The sequence below is a fragment of the Micropterus salmoides genome, unplaced genomic scaffold, assembly GCF_014851395.1.
Source record: "Micropterus salmoides isolate LMB-PRFRI ecotype aquatic unplaced genomic scaffold, ASM1485139v1 Ms_hic_scaffold_20, whole genome shotgun sequence".
NCBI classification, from domain to species: domain Eukaryota; kingdom Metazoa; phylum Chordata; class Actinopteri; order Centrarchiformes; family Centrarchidae; genus Micropterus; species Micropterus salmoides.
In genome coordinates, this window is record NW_024041151.1 from 26795750 (window position 1) to 26813734 (window position 17985).

The 17985-nt window shown below is 40.9% G+C and overlaps 1 protein-coding gene across 1 annotated transcript in view; it reads left to right on the forward strand.

Annotated features, from left to right (window-relative positions):
* The first annotated feature begins 2377 nt into the window (after positions 1–2377).
* Positions 2378–17985, forward strand: part of LOC119914459 (ephrin-A5b-like) — a 71862-nt gene continuing 56254 nt past the window's right edge. The window contains exon 1 of the mRNA XM_038733769.1: positions 2378–3269. Coding sequence (XP_038589697.1) covers positions 3145–3269 — 125 coding nt within the window. The 5' untranslated portion in view covers positions 2378–3144. The remainder of the gene's footprint in view (positions 3270–17985) is intronic.

The following is a 17985-nucleotide window of genomic DNA, read 5'->3' on the forward strand; positions in this document are numbered from 1 at the left end:
TTTCATACATGCTCACATTTCTCATGTGAGACTTGACTCCTCATGACCAAAGCCAGAGTGCTCTAACACACTGAGCTGAGAGCTAGTCTACAGCATGCACTGAAAGTTTTGTTTTGTTTTTATGTGAGTTTTTGCTTCAATATACTACTCTTGATATTATATGTTTAACATATGCTGCTCCGTGGCTGCAAACATCTCAGTTTTGTCCTTACACATCAGTTTTCTTCACTGTGAATTGATGTCATCAGTGCAGTATGTCTCAGGTCTGTGTTTCAAAGGCATGAAATAAACCAGACTTGACGATCTCATCAGCTCTGACTAGGCTTTATGAAACAGTTTAACCCCTCAGCTTTTATTGTAAACAAACATTTCTTTTACCTTCAGGGTTTCTCACCAGAATACATTATGTGTGTCTGTTAAGCTCTTTGAACCCCCCCCCTCCTTTTAAGATAAACCGTGTGTACGCTGCCTGTCCAGTACCAAGCTACAGGCAGAGACATTTAGTGGTCATGCAACAGGAGCACTTGGAGAAAAAGCCACGCATGAAGCTAACACGCACATTTTATAAAGGTCCTTGTTGGATACAAACCTACTGAAGTTGTCTTACTCTGAGGTAGCAGTGTGGACCAGTTACCCACTGTGTCACTCAGTCACAGGCAATAAAGCATTTTATATGATATACATAAAGCATTTGATGTCTTATCCACCTGATGCCCTTTCTATTTCACTTCATTTTGCAGGTGATCACCCCTGAGCTTGTGTAAAATAAAACACCCCATCATTTGAAGTATTTCTACCCGTCCATTTAACTGTTGCTTCTATAGAAGCTATTTCCTGTTGTGCTCAATAGTTTTGAAATAAGTGTACAAGCTGTGGCATCAAGGGAGGGGCTAAAGAGATGGAGGAACTCTGAACCAGGCGAGATGGAGTTCAAAGCGCCTGTTAAGGTGGAATAAATCAGGCTGTTTGTGAACAGGAGCCACAGTTTGAGGAGCAGTTCAGTGTCTCTGTAAAGTTTACACTCCTCCTGTTGAGCCCAGCGGCCGTATACGAGCTTCCTCAGTGGTACTGTTGTTATGAGCAGGATTAGTTCAACTACCAGGCTGAAGTCTGTCTGTACCTGCTGTGACTCACTAATGTGCAATCTGCAAGCTCCATTTGGTGACGTTATGTAGTCTAAATACTTTTAATAATTCCATCCAAACAAAGGAGCAGCTCAAGTTCTCCCTGCCTATTGAATTCCTGTAAAAGAGACCTTGCAGATCCTCACACAATTCATGATGGTTTTCCCATGACCACCACTACGTGGCGCACTGAGTCATGAACCCAAACCACCGCACAGCGCACTAAAGATACAGCCCTGAAACCTGAGGGAGGCAAAGTTTTTAAGTCAGACAAATGTGTGGGCAGTTAAAAAAAAATAAACAATAGCTTAAAAAACATGAAATAGCAAACTAGAAGAAATTAAAGCAGTTTTGCTTTTGTGCTGACAGTGAAATATGTGGCTATTCTCGGGTCATTTACTGCAGATTGAAAATTTTGTTTTCCCCCAAACAAGTGAGAACTCTTCTAGCTGAGGTACTTTCACTGGTTTCAAGGCAATGTTGAGAACTGCTTTGAAGCCAGTTGCGGCCTGTCTTGAGGAAGGACAGAACACTGGGGCAGCAGCATTTACTGAGGAGATAATAAATGTCAGTAAAGTCATAAAACAGCTGAACGTTGGTTATGGCACATTAGAATAAAAGTTGTTTTATAGCATTTTAAATGGACAAATGTTAGGAATTGAAACAGATTGAGCTCATGACTGCTAAGCCAAAATAAAGCATATGAAAGGAGCTTGTTGTGCAGCACGGTGATGAAATGATCTGGGATCTGTCTGCTGGCCTGGGAAGCACAGATACCCCCCATGAGGAGGGACGTTGTTTTTGTAAGCGAAACGCCCGTCATTCAAAATCCAAGCCAATGAGACCGAGCGACCGTGAAACTGTACACTGCAAGAAATATCTGCAGCAACAAACAGCCTTAGCAGCGGCTGCACTCATAATCCCATAAGAATGTAGTTGATCATGACAGCCTCTCCTTGCGGTAAACAAGTATGTGGATTTCTACAGGGATTGGTAATATTTTATTGCCTCTTTCGGGGGGGACGGATCCGCTTTGTAAGGATTTTCTGCGGCCTGTAAAAACGTGAAGCATCACGAAGTGGAAACAAAGCAGAGCTCTTTCAACACAATATTTTGTGTAATTTGATAAAACAATATTCTAAAGTCTCTGAGACAGTTTGTTCCTTCTTTCTTTGCAGTGTGCCCCGTCTGGCACAGTAGGAGGGAGTTGGGGGGGTGGAGAGGGATTGGGGGAGGAGGGGGTTGGTCCGGGAGAGCATGGCCGCAGGAGCCAGATCGCTGACTTGGTTTGGTTCCTCCACATTGATAACACCGCTTCTAGAGCCGGTCGTCAGGGGACATTTAACCCGGAGATTGTGTGCGTTTACGCGCGGCGGAGCTTTGATTTACTGAGTGCGTTGCTGTTCGACAGGGCAGAGGCGCACGGGCAGCTGCGGGCTCAGCGGAGCTGTCTGAAGGTTTCTTTTTGGCGTCTTGGTGATTCAAAGCGAACAGGAGGAGAGATCCTGAGCCGGAGAGAGCGGCGGCACAAGGACTGCGTTTCTGCTTGCTTTATCTTTGCATTGTGGAACATTTATTCTCAGATTTTCTTTTTTTTCCCAGTTCGTACGCAACGTTGCGATCCTCTCTGGGAAATTCAATGTGAGTTGGAGAAACTGTTCGCTGCTCGGAGCGGAGTTGATCCGGTGGGAGAGTGTTCGTAGCGCAGGCAGAATTGTTGTGGATTTTCAACATCAATTCACTTCTTTAAGTAGAACTGGTTTTCATTCAAGAGTGAGCGGTTGGTGTAAAGCAATCTATCTGACTGACAAGAAACCGCTGTTTTCACTGAAGAAAGACATTTAAGCTTTAATTTTGTAATTGATACCGAGGAGAGAGCAACGTCTGTGCGGGAAAGCGTGAAGTTCACTCTCATCCCTTCTCATCCCCACACTTCACCACCGCCTCCATCAGAATCTTTAAACCTGAACCAGAGGAGGGACTGTAATCAGTTTGGCTTCGTCGGGGTTGCAGAGCAAATATGCCGCAGGTGGAAATGATCCTCTTCCTCATCCTCATCATTGGGATGTGTGTGTACGGCCAGGACCCGGCTTCCAAGGTGGTGTCCGACCGCTACGCCGTCTACTGGAACCGGACCAACCCCAGGTAAGCAGCCGCCCGCTTCCCCGAAGGGACGCACCACACACAGGGGCCCCTCCGCCCGCAGGAGGCGGCTGACTTCACCCTTCACGTTACCCGGTTGAAGCTGCACTCTTCTCGGTTTACAGTTGTTTCACTGTTGAGTGAATGGATGTGCAGTCTGTACGCTCTGAGCCCCACTTGAGACATCACACGTGCTAAAAATCTAAGTAATTCAATTAGAGAAGCAAAACAAAACTCTCCCGTTATTACATCATCATTTCTAACAATTCCTATTATGGTGTTAACATTTGATTTGAATTACTACCATTATGAACACGTTTTCGGCACACACAAGGTCGGTGCAGTGAGTGTTTGAGGTTTACTCTGCTACTGCAAGCTTCGTTTGCTGTCTTCAATGATGGATTGTTGTGGTGATCACAGTTTAATAATCCTCTGTATCTGGATCATCGTTGCAATCAACGGTGCACACTGAGCAGCATACGTTATAATTGACAGAGGATCAACAAGGCGTTTCACACAGGTTGTCCGCTATTACGCACCATTACGCGCTATTACGCATTAATGTTGTGTATTTGCCCCACGTTCAGGTCAAAATGAAACACATGCGTGTTACGTGCTCTGGGAGAATTGGCAGAATTGATTTTTGTGCCAAAGGGAGACTTCCTGGGATACTTTAGAGATATTTGTGTCTAGTTTATGTGATTTATTATTCATTGGACTATTACAGTGACACACTTTTCTCAGAAAGTGCTGATAAAGAGTATTGTGTTGTGTTGGATGACATAAAACCTGCGGATAAAAACTTCTGCTTGCTTCCTGGTTATGTGTTACATTTGCACAAAGTCGTTTCATATCAGCTCAGATCCTTCTAGATTAAATGCTAAAGTGACATTTCTCTTTCTAAACTCCCTCCTGTGTGTGTCAGGGCACCTCCCTTGGTGACTCATTGCTTCACTCTTGGCAATTGAGCACATAGTGATATAATGAGTGTGTGTCACTTTGTTTCAGTTGGACAGGAATACTTACTCTTTGCTCTGGTATCAGCAGGCTACAGTTTCGGCATGAGTCAAAAAAAGAGACATTTAAATCAAAATTTGCTCAGGGACAAGAAACTGGTTTGTTGGGCTTTTTAGAGGGGTTGAACCGACAAGATGTTAATGATACAAATGCAAATGTTGTGGAGGTGACATCAAAGGCTACTGGACTTCTCTTCTAACAGACAGACAGATACGGGTGTCTGATAAGAGCTTTCTGTCCCACTAACAGGCTGCAGGTTGGTTTTTTCCTTTCTCTTGGCCTTTAAACAGTTCCCAGTTCCCAAGTCTGGTTTCTGGGTTGCCATGCTTCCCCCGTCCAAGTGTCCTCCCACACCCCCCTGGCCCACGCTGGGGTAGACAATAAGGGGGTACACAGGGGTATTTCAGCTGAGGCCAAGGCACAGCATGGTGCTCGGTCTTGTGAGAGATCCACACATGCTGAGGTCACACACTTGGTAGTAACCAGGCGAGTTGTGGGTTAAGCAGCACAGAGGGGACCGTTGTCAGGGTCAAAACCGGGGCAGTACCGCAGCCATGGGGCCCGGTGACGGCCTCGGCATGGCACCCTGCCTGGGCTTTGTCCCTGCAGAATGGAGGCTAAATAAATGAGTAACTCTAAATGACTGTCTCCTTTTCTCATTCATGACTTTAATCTAAACCTGACCTGGGCTGTATAATGTAAGAGAGGGCTGTGCTTAAAGCCTGGGGCCCCCTGACCTGCAGCAGAACCTAACAGTATTCCATGCAAGCTCGCGGGCCCCAGATCCCTGCTGTTTAATGTAACCATACTCAGTATTGGAGCCCTGGGAACCTGCTGCGGTACAGTCCCAATTTCCAGATGAGCTTTCTTACCCCCCCCTTCTGCCTCTTTGACCAAAGTGGGGAAAAATGGCATCCGGAGCAGCAGTCCATACTCAGCCATTCATGAAATCCCCTACAGGAGCTCTGGAATTGAAATGGGAAGTGAGTCGTGAAGAATGGAAATACGATGACATTTCCATGTTTTTGTATTGTTTTAAAGGGGTTGAAAGGAAACTTTTTGTAATTTAGGTAAACGCGGGTCCATGTCTACTATGCTTGCATCTCAAGGAAACATCTTCACCCTCTGATGCTTCTTGCTGATTAGGCTTGGACAAACAGGACTCGGAGCCGTGGAGGAGGGATTTACAATCCTGAGGATGGTTCAGCTTTGCCTGGAGTTTGAAAAGCTTCCACAGTGACAGCGAGTAGCTGTGATCGTATAAGCTACCTAATGAAATTAAATAGAACTCCAGGATCAGGGAGCCTTCTTAGAAAGACATCTGAGACACAATTGATGTAATGACTCAAGGTTGTTTTTTTGATGCCAGATCACCCCACAAACAACCAAAAAGGCTTGAGATATTTGTGTCATTTTGGTATTCATCAGTCAAATGTATAGCATTGCATTGCAATATTTTGAATTGTTTGGTTTGCTTAGAGTCAGCCCATTAGTCAGGGGATGTAATGTGCGTAAAATGTGCACATAGTTGCTGTGCAGGTTTGGAAAGCCTGGGAGTGCTCCTAATTTGGATGTAACCCAAAAAAAAAAAAAAAATGACAGTAGATGCCAAAACACTCTTTTGACTCCTTTGAGTTGCAGACCCAGAGTGGTTTCAGACATTGTGATAGAAGAATCATGAAGAGTAATGCGTAGTGGCCTTACTACAACGCCTGGGTCATATTGATAAGGTATCATAAGCAATATTTACACATTCATAAGTGCTTGGTTCCACTTTCTAATAAGTGATACTGTAAAAGTTGTTACTAATGGATTTATTAATGTTAATAAATAATTAATTATTATATATAAATCAGCAAAGACCCTTTTAGACACAATGCAATTTGAGATGCATTCACTGCTAGGTTCAGCGCTGAAGATGCATCTGTCTGGTGCTGACACACACAATATTATCCTTCTTATCCTTCATTCTTCTTATCCTTCATTTTCTTTCCATGCCCTGCTGGCTGCCTCATTTCTCTTGGACATGTGTGTATTCGTCACAGCATGCTTTGCTCAATGCAGTGAAAAGCCATCGTGGCGCTGCGCAAGCCATTGGAAATCATGGGTTTCAGATGGCAGTGATGCTGTTGTTGCGTTGTGCCTGAAAAGGCCTAAAGAAGGCTTTTGTCAGAACAACTTTTGTGTTGCCAGGTTGCAAAGTGACCCTCCAGTTCCACCTCAAACCTTCTGAAAAAGGGCTGCAGAACATGAAGACCAAAACCCATTTATTAACAACTTATTGACATTTACAACTGCAGACTATAGTAGTGGAAGAACCCTTTATTAATGACTTACTAACATTATAATCACACACCTGAAGGCTTATTACAAAGTGAGAAACTTATTTTTTTTAAATGAAAATGTAGAAATTTAATTGAAAATTTTGTGTGTAGCTGTTATACATGTGGCCCCTGTCACGTTGACAAAGCACTATTAGCACGATAGGTAAGTTAACAAGTTGAAGCAAATGGTTAAGAAATTATTTAGAAATAATCAGAGGTTGTGGTGGCATAAGCTACTTGCTGATGTCTGATCAATAAAACATTAATAAATTACGTATTAACCATTATTAAACATTAGTTACATCTCATAAACCTTTTTTCTAAAGCTATCCCTATTAGAAGTTGTAAATGTTGTATGCTTTATTAGAAAGTGGCATAAAGACAAAACATTCCAATGAAGACAACAAATCAAAACCTAGAAAATAAAAAATCTCTCTTTTCATGGTGGAAAAGCTCATGGAAGAAAAATGAGCCACAGATGTCTCTTGTCAGCTTTGTCATGTGTGTTGGTAACAAACGACGGAATAAAGTGTGTGAGTGGGGTATTTACTGCTGCTCTGACAAGGAGCCATTAGTGAATTCCCTGCTCACCAGCTATTTAGCTGCTTCATTAAAACCCACCCGCGTACATATGGTCCGCACACAGGCGTTGCCGTGGCCCAAGGTGTTTATTTGCTGCTGATAGGTGGGATCAACGGAGAATCAGGGCCGAGTTCCGTCCCTAATCTCCCAAGCTGTTTGTGTCTCAGACGCCATGGAAACTGATACCCCTCGTCATCAAAGAACCTCATTGGGTGGGACTAACAACATGACAGCTGGGGTGAGAGGGATTCCTGCATTCAGGGAGAGCACTATCACCCCAGGGGTTTCCTTTAATCCCTGATAATGCCCATCCAAAGCTTTCCCCAGCAGATGCAACACATTTCTCCATAAGACAATCAAAGATGCTTTTCACCGGCCTGTTTTCATGTCTGACATAAGTGTGTATTGATTTAAAAGACCTCTTTGATGATCTAAATAGTATTTTCCCTCTCAGTTTCTGGACATACTTGATTGTTTTTGGTCGAGGTAATAGAATTGGGAGTAAACTCCTTGATTTGACACTTGCGCACATTTCTCCTCATAGCAGAATGACCTCTGCTATTTGCTTTTCTTACAATGCTCTCTTTTTAATCTCCACTTAGAGAAACAATGCTTCATTTTTCACTTGGTGGCGAGCTGATGTTGTGATAGTTTCCCAGTGGCATTGTGTGTTGCCCCGTTTGTATTGTTCCCAGTGTTTACCCTCGCTTTCCCCTCAGCCTTTTCCCGGCTCCCTGCCGCTCGGTTCCGCTTGGATTAAAAACGGACACAAAAAGGCTACCACGTCCAAATATTGACTGGGTCTCAGGACCGCAGCCCTCTCCCAGCACCAGCACAGAGCGCCTGAAAGGCCGCTATTGTTCTGCTCGTACTCAGCGGCCCATAGCCGGATTTGGGCTGTGCAGAGAGACAGACTGAGAGAAGGAGGAGACGGGAGAGGTGGTTGTGGAGAGTGTGCATAAGTTATCTGAGGTGGGGCAGGGGGATTATAACAGGAGGGACAGCACACTGAAGGGTTGAGAGAAACTTCCGCATAAGAGGCCAGAGGCTACGACAGGGAACAGTGTCCAGGCCGCGGAGTCCCGGGGTGGGGTCAGAACAAGTGTTTCCACCCTGAGGAGGTGTCAGTCTCAAAAGGCATCAAAGAGAGCTGACTGAATGTGATTTCCTGCAGAGAGGGTCCAGAAACTGTCAATAAACCGAGGGTGAGCGGCTTCTCATCTGAGGTTTACTCTCTATTTTATTACATAGTGCATGAGCATTGAGCCTCCTCACAGCACTTCAGGCTCTCAGCACATGAAAAGAAAGAGTGTCGCATCACAGATAGGAAAAGGAAATCTTCCTTATTCAGTTCTCATATCATGTCAGTTTCCTACCACTCGCTGTACTTTAATCACTTCTACCTTACAGAATGTACAAGACTGAACCTTCAGGTCAGTCAAGCTGTGAGTTTTATATACTAAGCTTTCTGCAGTTGTCCTGTGAAGACGGCCATCATTCCTCATGTTGTCTATGACGCTGTCCGCAGAGAGAAGCTGCCCGAGCCCCCCCCCCTTTACACTCTGACTAATAAGGCGAGGCCCTCAGGCTGCCAGGGTGTGATTGACAGGAAACTAGTGATGAGGGGTTACTAATAAGTGTGGCGGGTTTATTGGTTTATGGCAAGATTTTTCTCAAGTTCTGGCACAGCAGATGCACTGTGGTTACAATGGCTGTGTTGCAAGTTGCTGCATTTTTCTTTTCCTCTAGTTTACATCACAAGAAGTTCAATTTTGAGCCCCCAAATTCGTGTATATGAATTTGTGTATTCATGCATGATTACTTCAACAAATTTTTTGTAGAAGTCAAATTGTTTCAAGAATTTTCTAGTATTTATTGTCAGTATATTGAAGACAGGATAAGGTAAATCACTGCACTAAAATCAAGAAAAAATCACACTTTGACTGCAGAAAATTTAACTTGTCACCAAGTTTCTGATATAAATCAACCACCGGGGTTTGTTGTAAACCTATAACCGCCATAGCTAGTAGAATTTACCTGCTATTAAATTGCAGTGATTTTGTGAATATTTCAGCTACATGTGGCTCCAACACACTTTGGCAAACATTCAGCACCTTGGCTGTGCATTTCCTATAAACACCATCCCCACATTTCAGGCATTTACAGAATGTTTATTCCATTCATTATGCCTCACCATGCAGGTTGATCACCAAACAAAAGTATTTATTTGAAAGAAACAATTTCAAAATTCAAAGTAGATTTTTACCCAACTGAAAAATGTAAAACGGTCACTTTTACTAAAAAATATAGTGTTATAAAACTATATAGCCTCTGCAGGTCAAAAAGCACATGAGGGAGCTGCACGCTCTCTTGAAGGAATCGCAAAACACACCTCTATCACAGGGAAAAACTAGGCTACTGCGGAATTAGTTTTGATGATCATAGCCTACGCAAAAGCTATAGGCCCTAAGCATTGCTTTTATGCAGCTTGTATGTATGTTTACTTCATGCAAGTGGATCTCTGTCAGTTAATGACCCGTCAGACGCAGAATCAACCTAGGACACATTGCTCAGCCCTTCCGTCAGACTCTCCTTTACTCACTGCGCTGAGCAAGTGTAATGCCTGTAGTAGAAAAGGCGTTGCCCATAGCAACATAGAATGTTTATCTAAACACGAGAAATGAATAGCGCGAAAATGACTTCTCTATTGGGGTAAATTTTATCGGCTGGCGCTTTTAGGTATAAATGCCCATTTTTAATTTTGCCTATCTGGCTTTATCTTGACATTTTTAACAATAGGTGGTGCCACATAACCCAAGACTGGGGGACTTGAATATTATACTGAAACAAAGTTACATACAATCGAAAAACAGCTGTGGGTAAATTTGACCCGTTGGCGGTTCTAGTGTTAAGAATTTTCTTGAACTGACTCTGAGTATCTTGAAAGAAGACCAGAATCAAGAAAAATCACACTCATATCAAGGAATCTTTGCTCAACATAGTATGCGGAAAAATCTGCCAGTGAAGCAAGATTACTTCAGCCAGATTCCACCAGAGGTCAACTTCTTAGAATCATTTTCTAGAACTGATCGTTTTGAATCCAGAAAAATCTGCCCATAACTGCACAATAATCTCAATGCAATTCAATGTGTTTCAAGAATATTCTGGAACTGCCTGGTTTAGAAAATTAAAATAAGCTTAAAATAAGTAGAAATAGTGAGAAATCTTCCAGCAAGGTATGATAAACACAAATCATCTTGTTTCAAGATTTTTCCAGTATTGAAACTAAGTATCTTGAAAGAAGACTAAATAAAGTGAATCACAGCACTAGAACCCTTCCTTGATCTAGAAAATCTATCAGCAGTGTGATTATTTCAACCTGTAATACACTTGTTTCAGTATTTTTTAGTTATTATCTTGAAAGAAGGATTGACACTTGAATGTAGTAAATTCACTAAACATGCTGACAGCTATTGGAAATAATCTTCCTCTTCTGGCAGTTTTTTCCACTTATTTAAGAAAATAAAACTTTTACAGTAGACAAAAGTGGCTTGATAAGATTCGCTGTGTCCAGATCAGATACTGTGTGAGTTTGGCATCCTGTGTTTGATATGCGCGACAGTCAATGGATTAGCAGGGAACTCTTCGGGCCTAATCTCCCAGTCTCACTCCGCTGCACAGAGGTTCACTTTTCTGCCGTTTTAATCTTAGTGGGGCTTTTTTTGTGTATGCTGTTTAAATGTGAGTGGTGAAATGGCATCCCCTGTGTCTTTGTAGGCACCGGTGAGGGTATTAGCAAAGAGGCTCTAAGGGGCTTAAGAGGTCAGCCCTCCCTTTGTGTTGAGACACAAAACACTTCCTGTGGGACCCTTCACCCCTCTCTGTTCTTCTCTCAGAAAGCCAGGCCCTGCCTGACCATTCACATTAATCAGCCTTAGCTCCTAATGACTGCAGTAAAGCTTCTAAAAACTGCTTCCAGAAAGGTCCTAAAGAGCCACTAAGCTGCTAACAGACTGGGGAAGGCTGATGCTGTTTGTAGGGCATCACACAGTATCAAAGATAGCAGGGTGGGTGCTTGGCCATCCTAGTCTCCCTTTATAGTCTCATTAACACCAAAAATGATGAAAAACTAGACCACAAAACAGCCAGAGAACTGTGCAACTGCGAGAATGAGAATCTTTTGTTCTGTCCGACACGCTTAAATGTTTGCTCTGTAAAAATCCCCTTCTGGCTAAGGCACTTTTGTGTATTATTGAATCCTAAAAATCTTTTATCTTTCTTTTTTTATAATGCACTAAGACTTCAACCCATTTCCAAGCATTTTTCTACAATCACATTTCTTCATACCAGTGAAACAATTGGCCTTATTCTTTCTTTTCTTGAAACAAGTTGATTTGTATTGAAAACAGGTTGAAATAAAGTTACCATCACTGCTTTTCCTCTACACTTTTAGGAGTGATGATAGACAAAATGACTTGATAATAGGGAGATTTTTTGCAGTGTAAAAGTCAAAGGTGCATTTATATGCCATTCTTCAAAGTAGAATGAATCTAAAGGACTGATCAATTCAATAGGACTGAGTGAAAGCAGTATCACACGGCAAAAACTAAAAACTAAGTAAGATTAATTATCTTAATTAAAGGCAAAATATACTTGTTTTTTGTCTGACAAGATATTTCTTCTTACCAGGCAGCTTTTATGTAAAAGAATTTCACTTGTTTCAAGTTTTTTTGTCCTTAAGTAGCAAGTGAAATATTCTTGTTCTGTTGGCAGATACTTTTGCTTATTTTAAGTAATATTTCCCCCATTTTAATGCTTTTTTCTCTTGTTTTTGAGAGCTCAGTTTTTGCAGTGCAGGAGGGTTTCCTCTTACATGTTTGGATTATTTAGAAGAGAATAACTCTCTTGTAGTGATTATTAAACTTAATTTTGGACCAAAAACGTTAAGTTGAAAGTCTGTGGTCTTGTTAGCTGTGATGTCAGCAGTAGTAGCTGTCATTACCTCTTCTGGTTTAAGACAAATTGAGGTAATGGCAAATTTGGCACATCTGTAGACTGGAATAATGTACAATCAGAGCTGAAATGTAAATTGGCTTGTAATATATACTTGATCAAAAGCAAATGTGATCATTTAACAGCATGGGCCAAACCTTCAAGTAAATGTTTCTGGAACTATATTTGGGTCAATGCGGCTTTGGAGGGAGGCCTGAAACAAAAAGTATTTGTACCTCCTCATCAGGGCGATGTTTCTTGATTTTGAGTGGCTGCTGACTTTTAGCTTTCTGTATGTCTTGGAAGAAATTAGGGAAAGCTGATGTTTGAGTGCATTACTTTTCCAGCCTTGTCTGCGTGTGATTCACAGCGTGATGAAGCTCTCTGAGTGGCACGTACGAGAGCCGATTTTTCTTTCAGCCACAAAGACACACCAAAACATCTCTGATGGTGCAAATGTGCTTCAGTGGGAGACAGCACTGCTGAGTAATTACTTTTGTTTCTCCGGTTCAGATGTCACATGTAATCATATGGCTATGAGGGTTTATCTGATGATGGCTTGAAGCAATGTTTTACATACCACAATAGAGAAGAAGTTCGAGCTTGTTTTGCCGTTTTCAGACTCCCGTGGTGAAAAATACCAAAAGACAAATGTTATTTATCTGCGTGTGAAGAACAGTTGTTGTTTCATGAACTTGGTGTGACTTTGCGGGACCTTTTGTGTGGCTGTCTGGTCCATTGAGACCCAAAGTGTTTCCTCCTGTTGGATTTCAGCGCACTTGGTGCTTTGGGACCCATAAAATATTAAAAAAGCTGTTTGTGATCTCACGATAGAGCCTGGACAAACCTTCACACGCAACCAGGAGAAATCCAGGTCAGGACTGCCATGACTTTAATAGAGGGGTCGACATTATGTCGGCTTTCCTTTTCCTTTTTCACGAATTCCTTTCCTGGCCTGTGTTTCTTTGCTGATGAATGACTGTGATTAAATTGTTTTTGGTATTTTATCATCGCACAACTTGAGTTGTGGAGTCATTAATTGAAATCTCAGACTGCCAAGATCTGTACACTTTCCATAGACGTGGCCGACTTCTCCTCCTCTTCGCCTTTTCTCTGTGGTGTGTGGCGGAGCGAGGAGCACAGGCAGCCATTTTCCAAATTCGACTCCATTTTGTTTCAAAGAATAAAAGTAGGTTACGAATCCTGGGATGTCACTGGAGAATTTTCTGATCTTTTCTGATCCGGCACTCAACTACTGCAAAATAATCTCCTTCTTATGAAGTAATTTATGTCTGTAAAATAAGTCATTTTTCTCCGTTATCGAGTTCCTGAAGTCAAATTTTCCTAAAACGTGAAACAATTTGCAAGGGAAGTTAAAATATTTCTGATCAGCTTATTTGAAGTATGTAGTGTAGTGACCTGCTTTACTCCTAGCTATTTTCCAGATACAGGCATTCATTTCTATAAATTCTTGATATTTCTATTGACATCTATTGTTTTCTTTTTGCGATCACTTGTCGCGAAGAAAAGTTTGGTTTTTAAGCAGGAAATTATATGATTTTGCATTGCTGAAGATCAAAAGGATCATCCTAACTTTGCAGCCTTTCACTGCATTTTCACCTGCATTATCTGTGCAGGGTGATCGATAAAGACTGATTTTGGGGACAAGCCATGGGCAGCACTGTTAAAAACAACAAAATGACTTTGAAAGATGAAACTATCATAAAAATCAGTCCACTACAAAAGACGATCTGGTCTTACTAGTCAAAAACACTCAGAAATTCAAGATCAGAGTTCTTTAAACTACATCATGTTTTAATTCAGCTCAGTTTAGAAGTTAAATATACAACTGCTGTATTGTTGTGTCCTTGTCTAGCCTTGAGATTTGACTGATTCTTGAAGTAAATCTAGTGACAGATGTTTGAGATATGAGTGCGATAATGACACAATTCACTCTAGTCTAATCAAAAATCAAGGCCAATTACCTTGGAACAAGTTTAATAACCTAATGCAAGTTTTTGTGTCACAGGATTATTTATCTTGGATGATAAAAAATAAGATTTTGGTGGTGTGTGTGAACCCTAGAATAGGGTTTTGTGACTTTGCAGTCTATCCCGCAGCCTGATTGACCTACTAACAATGATGATCGTACAAGCTAATGATGTGTTTGTTTATGCTCAAACCTGTTGGTGTGTGCCATCACTGCTGCCTTATATGAGCTGGTATGTTGGCGTTCATATCATTGGCTGCAGCAGCAGCACGGTGGGAACATGCGGGCAGACGCTGTGAGCGCTCGCACTGATGATCCTCTTTTATGTCTTGGCTCCATCAGGGCCCTGAGTTATTCTAGTGCATAATTGATGGAGGAGTTAGAATAGCAGAAGTAATGCGATGAGAGGGTGCAGTCAAGCGAAGCGAGGGATCGCGTGCGTGGGGCTGCAAACATTGCAGGGGACGAGAGGAGGGCATCTGGCGTAATAGGTCCCTGCGCTGAGTCGACACAGAATATGTCATCGCCCCAGCCAATCTCAGCTCTCCTCGTCCCCGCCAATCAGATGTCTCCACTTGAGCGGAGTACTACGTTCTCATGAATCGCACAGGAGACTCTTCAGTTATCACTGCTTGTCAGAGCTTTTGCCGGCTTCTATTCCTTATTATTTGTGGCATTAAAGCTTCAAGTTAATTCTGTTGTAAAATTGAGATAATTTTGCTGTACTGGACATTCCACTTCTACTGGAAAGGAATGTTGTAAATCACTGCGGGATATTTTTGGCCTTAGAATGCATTCTTTGTCCCTGTAGTGGATTCTGAGGTTGACTTTGGTATCAGCAGTGACAGGGTGGATATCACACCTAGATGAGCACCTACAAAGAGAAACTAATGGCCCAGCAAGCCTGTATTGTCTGTTTAACAAAAGGGACAAGGTTACAGATAACTTGTCCTGTCTGGTTTCAAAGAGACGAACTCTGAAGGAACAAATAAAAAACAGGAGAAGAGACGGGTTTCATCCCTCAACTTGACCCAAAGTCTTACTCTGCTTTAATAAACACAAACAAACTTTGGCATTAAATCAAATAATATGAAATTATACATAAAAAAAAAAAGAAGCAAAAAAAATGTCATCAGTTTGTATCCTTCTATGTCAATATTATTGATTTAATGCACCGAATAAATCTAATTTTACTCTGGTACTGAATTGATCACTTTTTAGTAGTGATAATTTCTTAGAATTTACAGCACAGAGCACTGCAAAAAAAAGCAAAGAATTCTACAAATTTCAATCAGTACAATATAATATACAGAGCCTTCAAAATCCTAAAATCAAAAAGGAAATCTGCCAGTGGTGGTGAGTTGATGGACCTTGTTTTCAGAAAAATAATTTTTGGAAAAAGAGTCAGTATCGTAGAGTTACACAGAATGAAGTCAAGAAAAGTCAAGAAAATTACTTTATAATCTAGAAATCTAGAAAAAAACAGTGTCATTTATCAGATTATTTTCACTTGTTTTAATTAGAAAATATGCACTTTTGCACTGTAATCATCTAACCTGCCAACAAAAAAGCCTAAAATTCCATTTTATTTCCTATTCCACAGACCATATGACTCCTACGTAGTGTTTGTTGTGTACCAATTAGTTTTATATTCTCTTAAAATGCAAAATGTACATCAGACCCTGCTAATAGGAATTTATTGTAATTTCACAGGCAGTGAAAGTGTTCTTTTAATTATCCAGCAGCCAGTGTAATGAAAACAGTAAGTTGTGCAGAGTTTTGTGTGTGGCTGTGTAGACGGTACCCGGTGTCTGAAGTCGGCTCTGAAACACAGACCTGTCCAGCAGAGCACTTAGAGGCCACTGGACCGGGACTGTGCCTATTAAGATCATAAAATCCCACTCATAAAGATGTTTTATTTGTTTCCTGAGTGTGGCGGCTGCTTAGGTTTCCATCAGAAGCCTTTATGGCTCAGTGTTCATATTTCTGTCTCTGGATGGAGGTGACTATTAAGTTTTAGTGGACGTAAGTAGCAAAAACCTGGTCACCAAAAGTTCACTAATTATTTTTTTTCTATTCGTTAATGGATTTTTATTTTTTTTTAACTGCAATGTGAGGCTCTGGAAAGAACATCTCTCTTATATAATGTGATTTTATGACAGTTATAATTTCTTCATCACAAGGAGAAAACATTCAAACACAAGAAAAATGTATTTCAATTTATAGAAAATCCTCTCAAAGTATGCTTTTTATTAATATCATCTGATCATCTTTGTCTATACCTATATAGGTATTTTATTCTTCTTCTTATGTCAGGGCTTATGCACAATATTATATTCATAGTGATTTATGAACATTACAAAGATCCATATTTTTGAAATTGTCTTTAAAACAGAATTTAATTATTTTTTGTTTCATTGTTATAATTTTAGATCATACTTTTCTTTGAAATTAAAATAAACCACACCCAGAATCATAGTTTTTATTTATAACAAAATATAGTTATATGCAGTGAAAAGAAATATATTTTTAGGTGTACTTTGTTTATGCATTTTCATGAATATCTAATATTGTAATGTTTTTACAATTTTTTCCAGTGTGTAACATGACGTTACAGTTACACTTAGTTCAATTTAAGATGAATTACTTGAAATGAATTACTTGAAGTGAATTATCTTCAATATTGTGTTAAAATATACAGAATGTATAAATTGAACTGTATTTTAACGTTAAGAAAAATTTTATATTTTAAAATAAAAAATCACAGTAATTTGACATCTGTTGTGATTTTATTTATTTATTCTTTAATATTTAATAAAATTTTTACGTGGTCGTTAAAATTGAAAATTGTTTTGAAATTGAATCTGATATTTAGTCTAATGATTGGCGTTGTACCTAAATACCTAAAAAATATATATTTTCGTAAGCGAGCTGGTATTTACAGGGTTGAACCTTGCTTTGATGCAGCCATGTGCCATTGGCGCTTGCTTCCACTTCTGTCACTTTCCCTCAGTTTCACTTATTTGAGCCTGTCTGATTATAGGCAGCAATAAAAAGGAAGAATTGATCGAAGAAGAAGAAAAAAATGGGCCTGAAGTGTAAATGTTGAAGTCCTGTGACTACTCCTCCGGGTCACATGGTCCTTCCAGAAGTAGTGCTGGTGAGGTCTAGACACGCGATACACAGGGGGGTTAGAGAAACACGCCAGCTAAGACGTCACACACATTTACCATCCACCAAGCCACTCCTGTATGGAGGCAGGCCCGTTCTAAATTTTGCCCAGCAACCCAGCAGTGTAGTGGGAGATGTGGCGCTATGGTGCAGCACTACGATTTAACAGACTTTTGATTGTTACAAGAAGAAATTACAGTATTTCCTGATTATTTCAAAGTACAGCATAGACTCTACAGGAGTATAAAGTTTGTGTTGAGATAATTAAAATGGTTGAAATCATTATTTCGGTGTTAAATTAAGAGGTTGAAGAACAACTTTGGAGGCTGAAGCACCAGCTGGAGGTCTTTTTTACACTTGGTGATATCATTTCTTGTCATTTGGAGCCAAAAATGTTACGAAATTAGGTTACAAATCCTCCACACTACAGTGAAAATGCATAAATATGCAAATGTGTTTCAAGCACCCCCCCAAAAAAACAGGGGTGTGTCCTCTCAGAAAGTCACCAATCACGTTTAACCCATAACCCTGCGGCAGCCAATGAGCCACAGAGCGTCTGTGCTTTCATTGGCCCTTTGAGCGCAGCTAACCAAAACTGTGCCAGATACACCAGGGTAGAAATAACCCAGAATTCCTGTTGCCT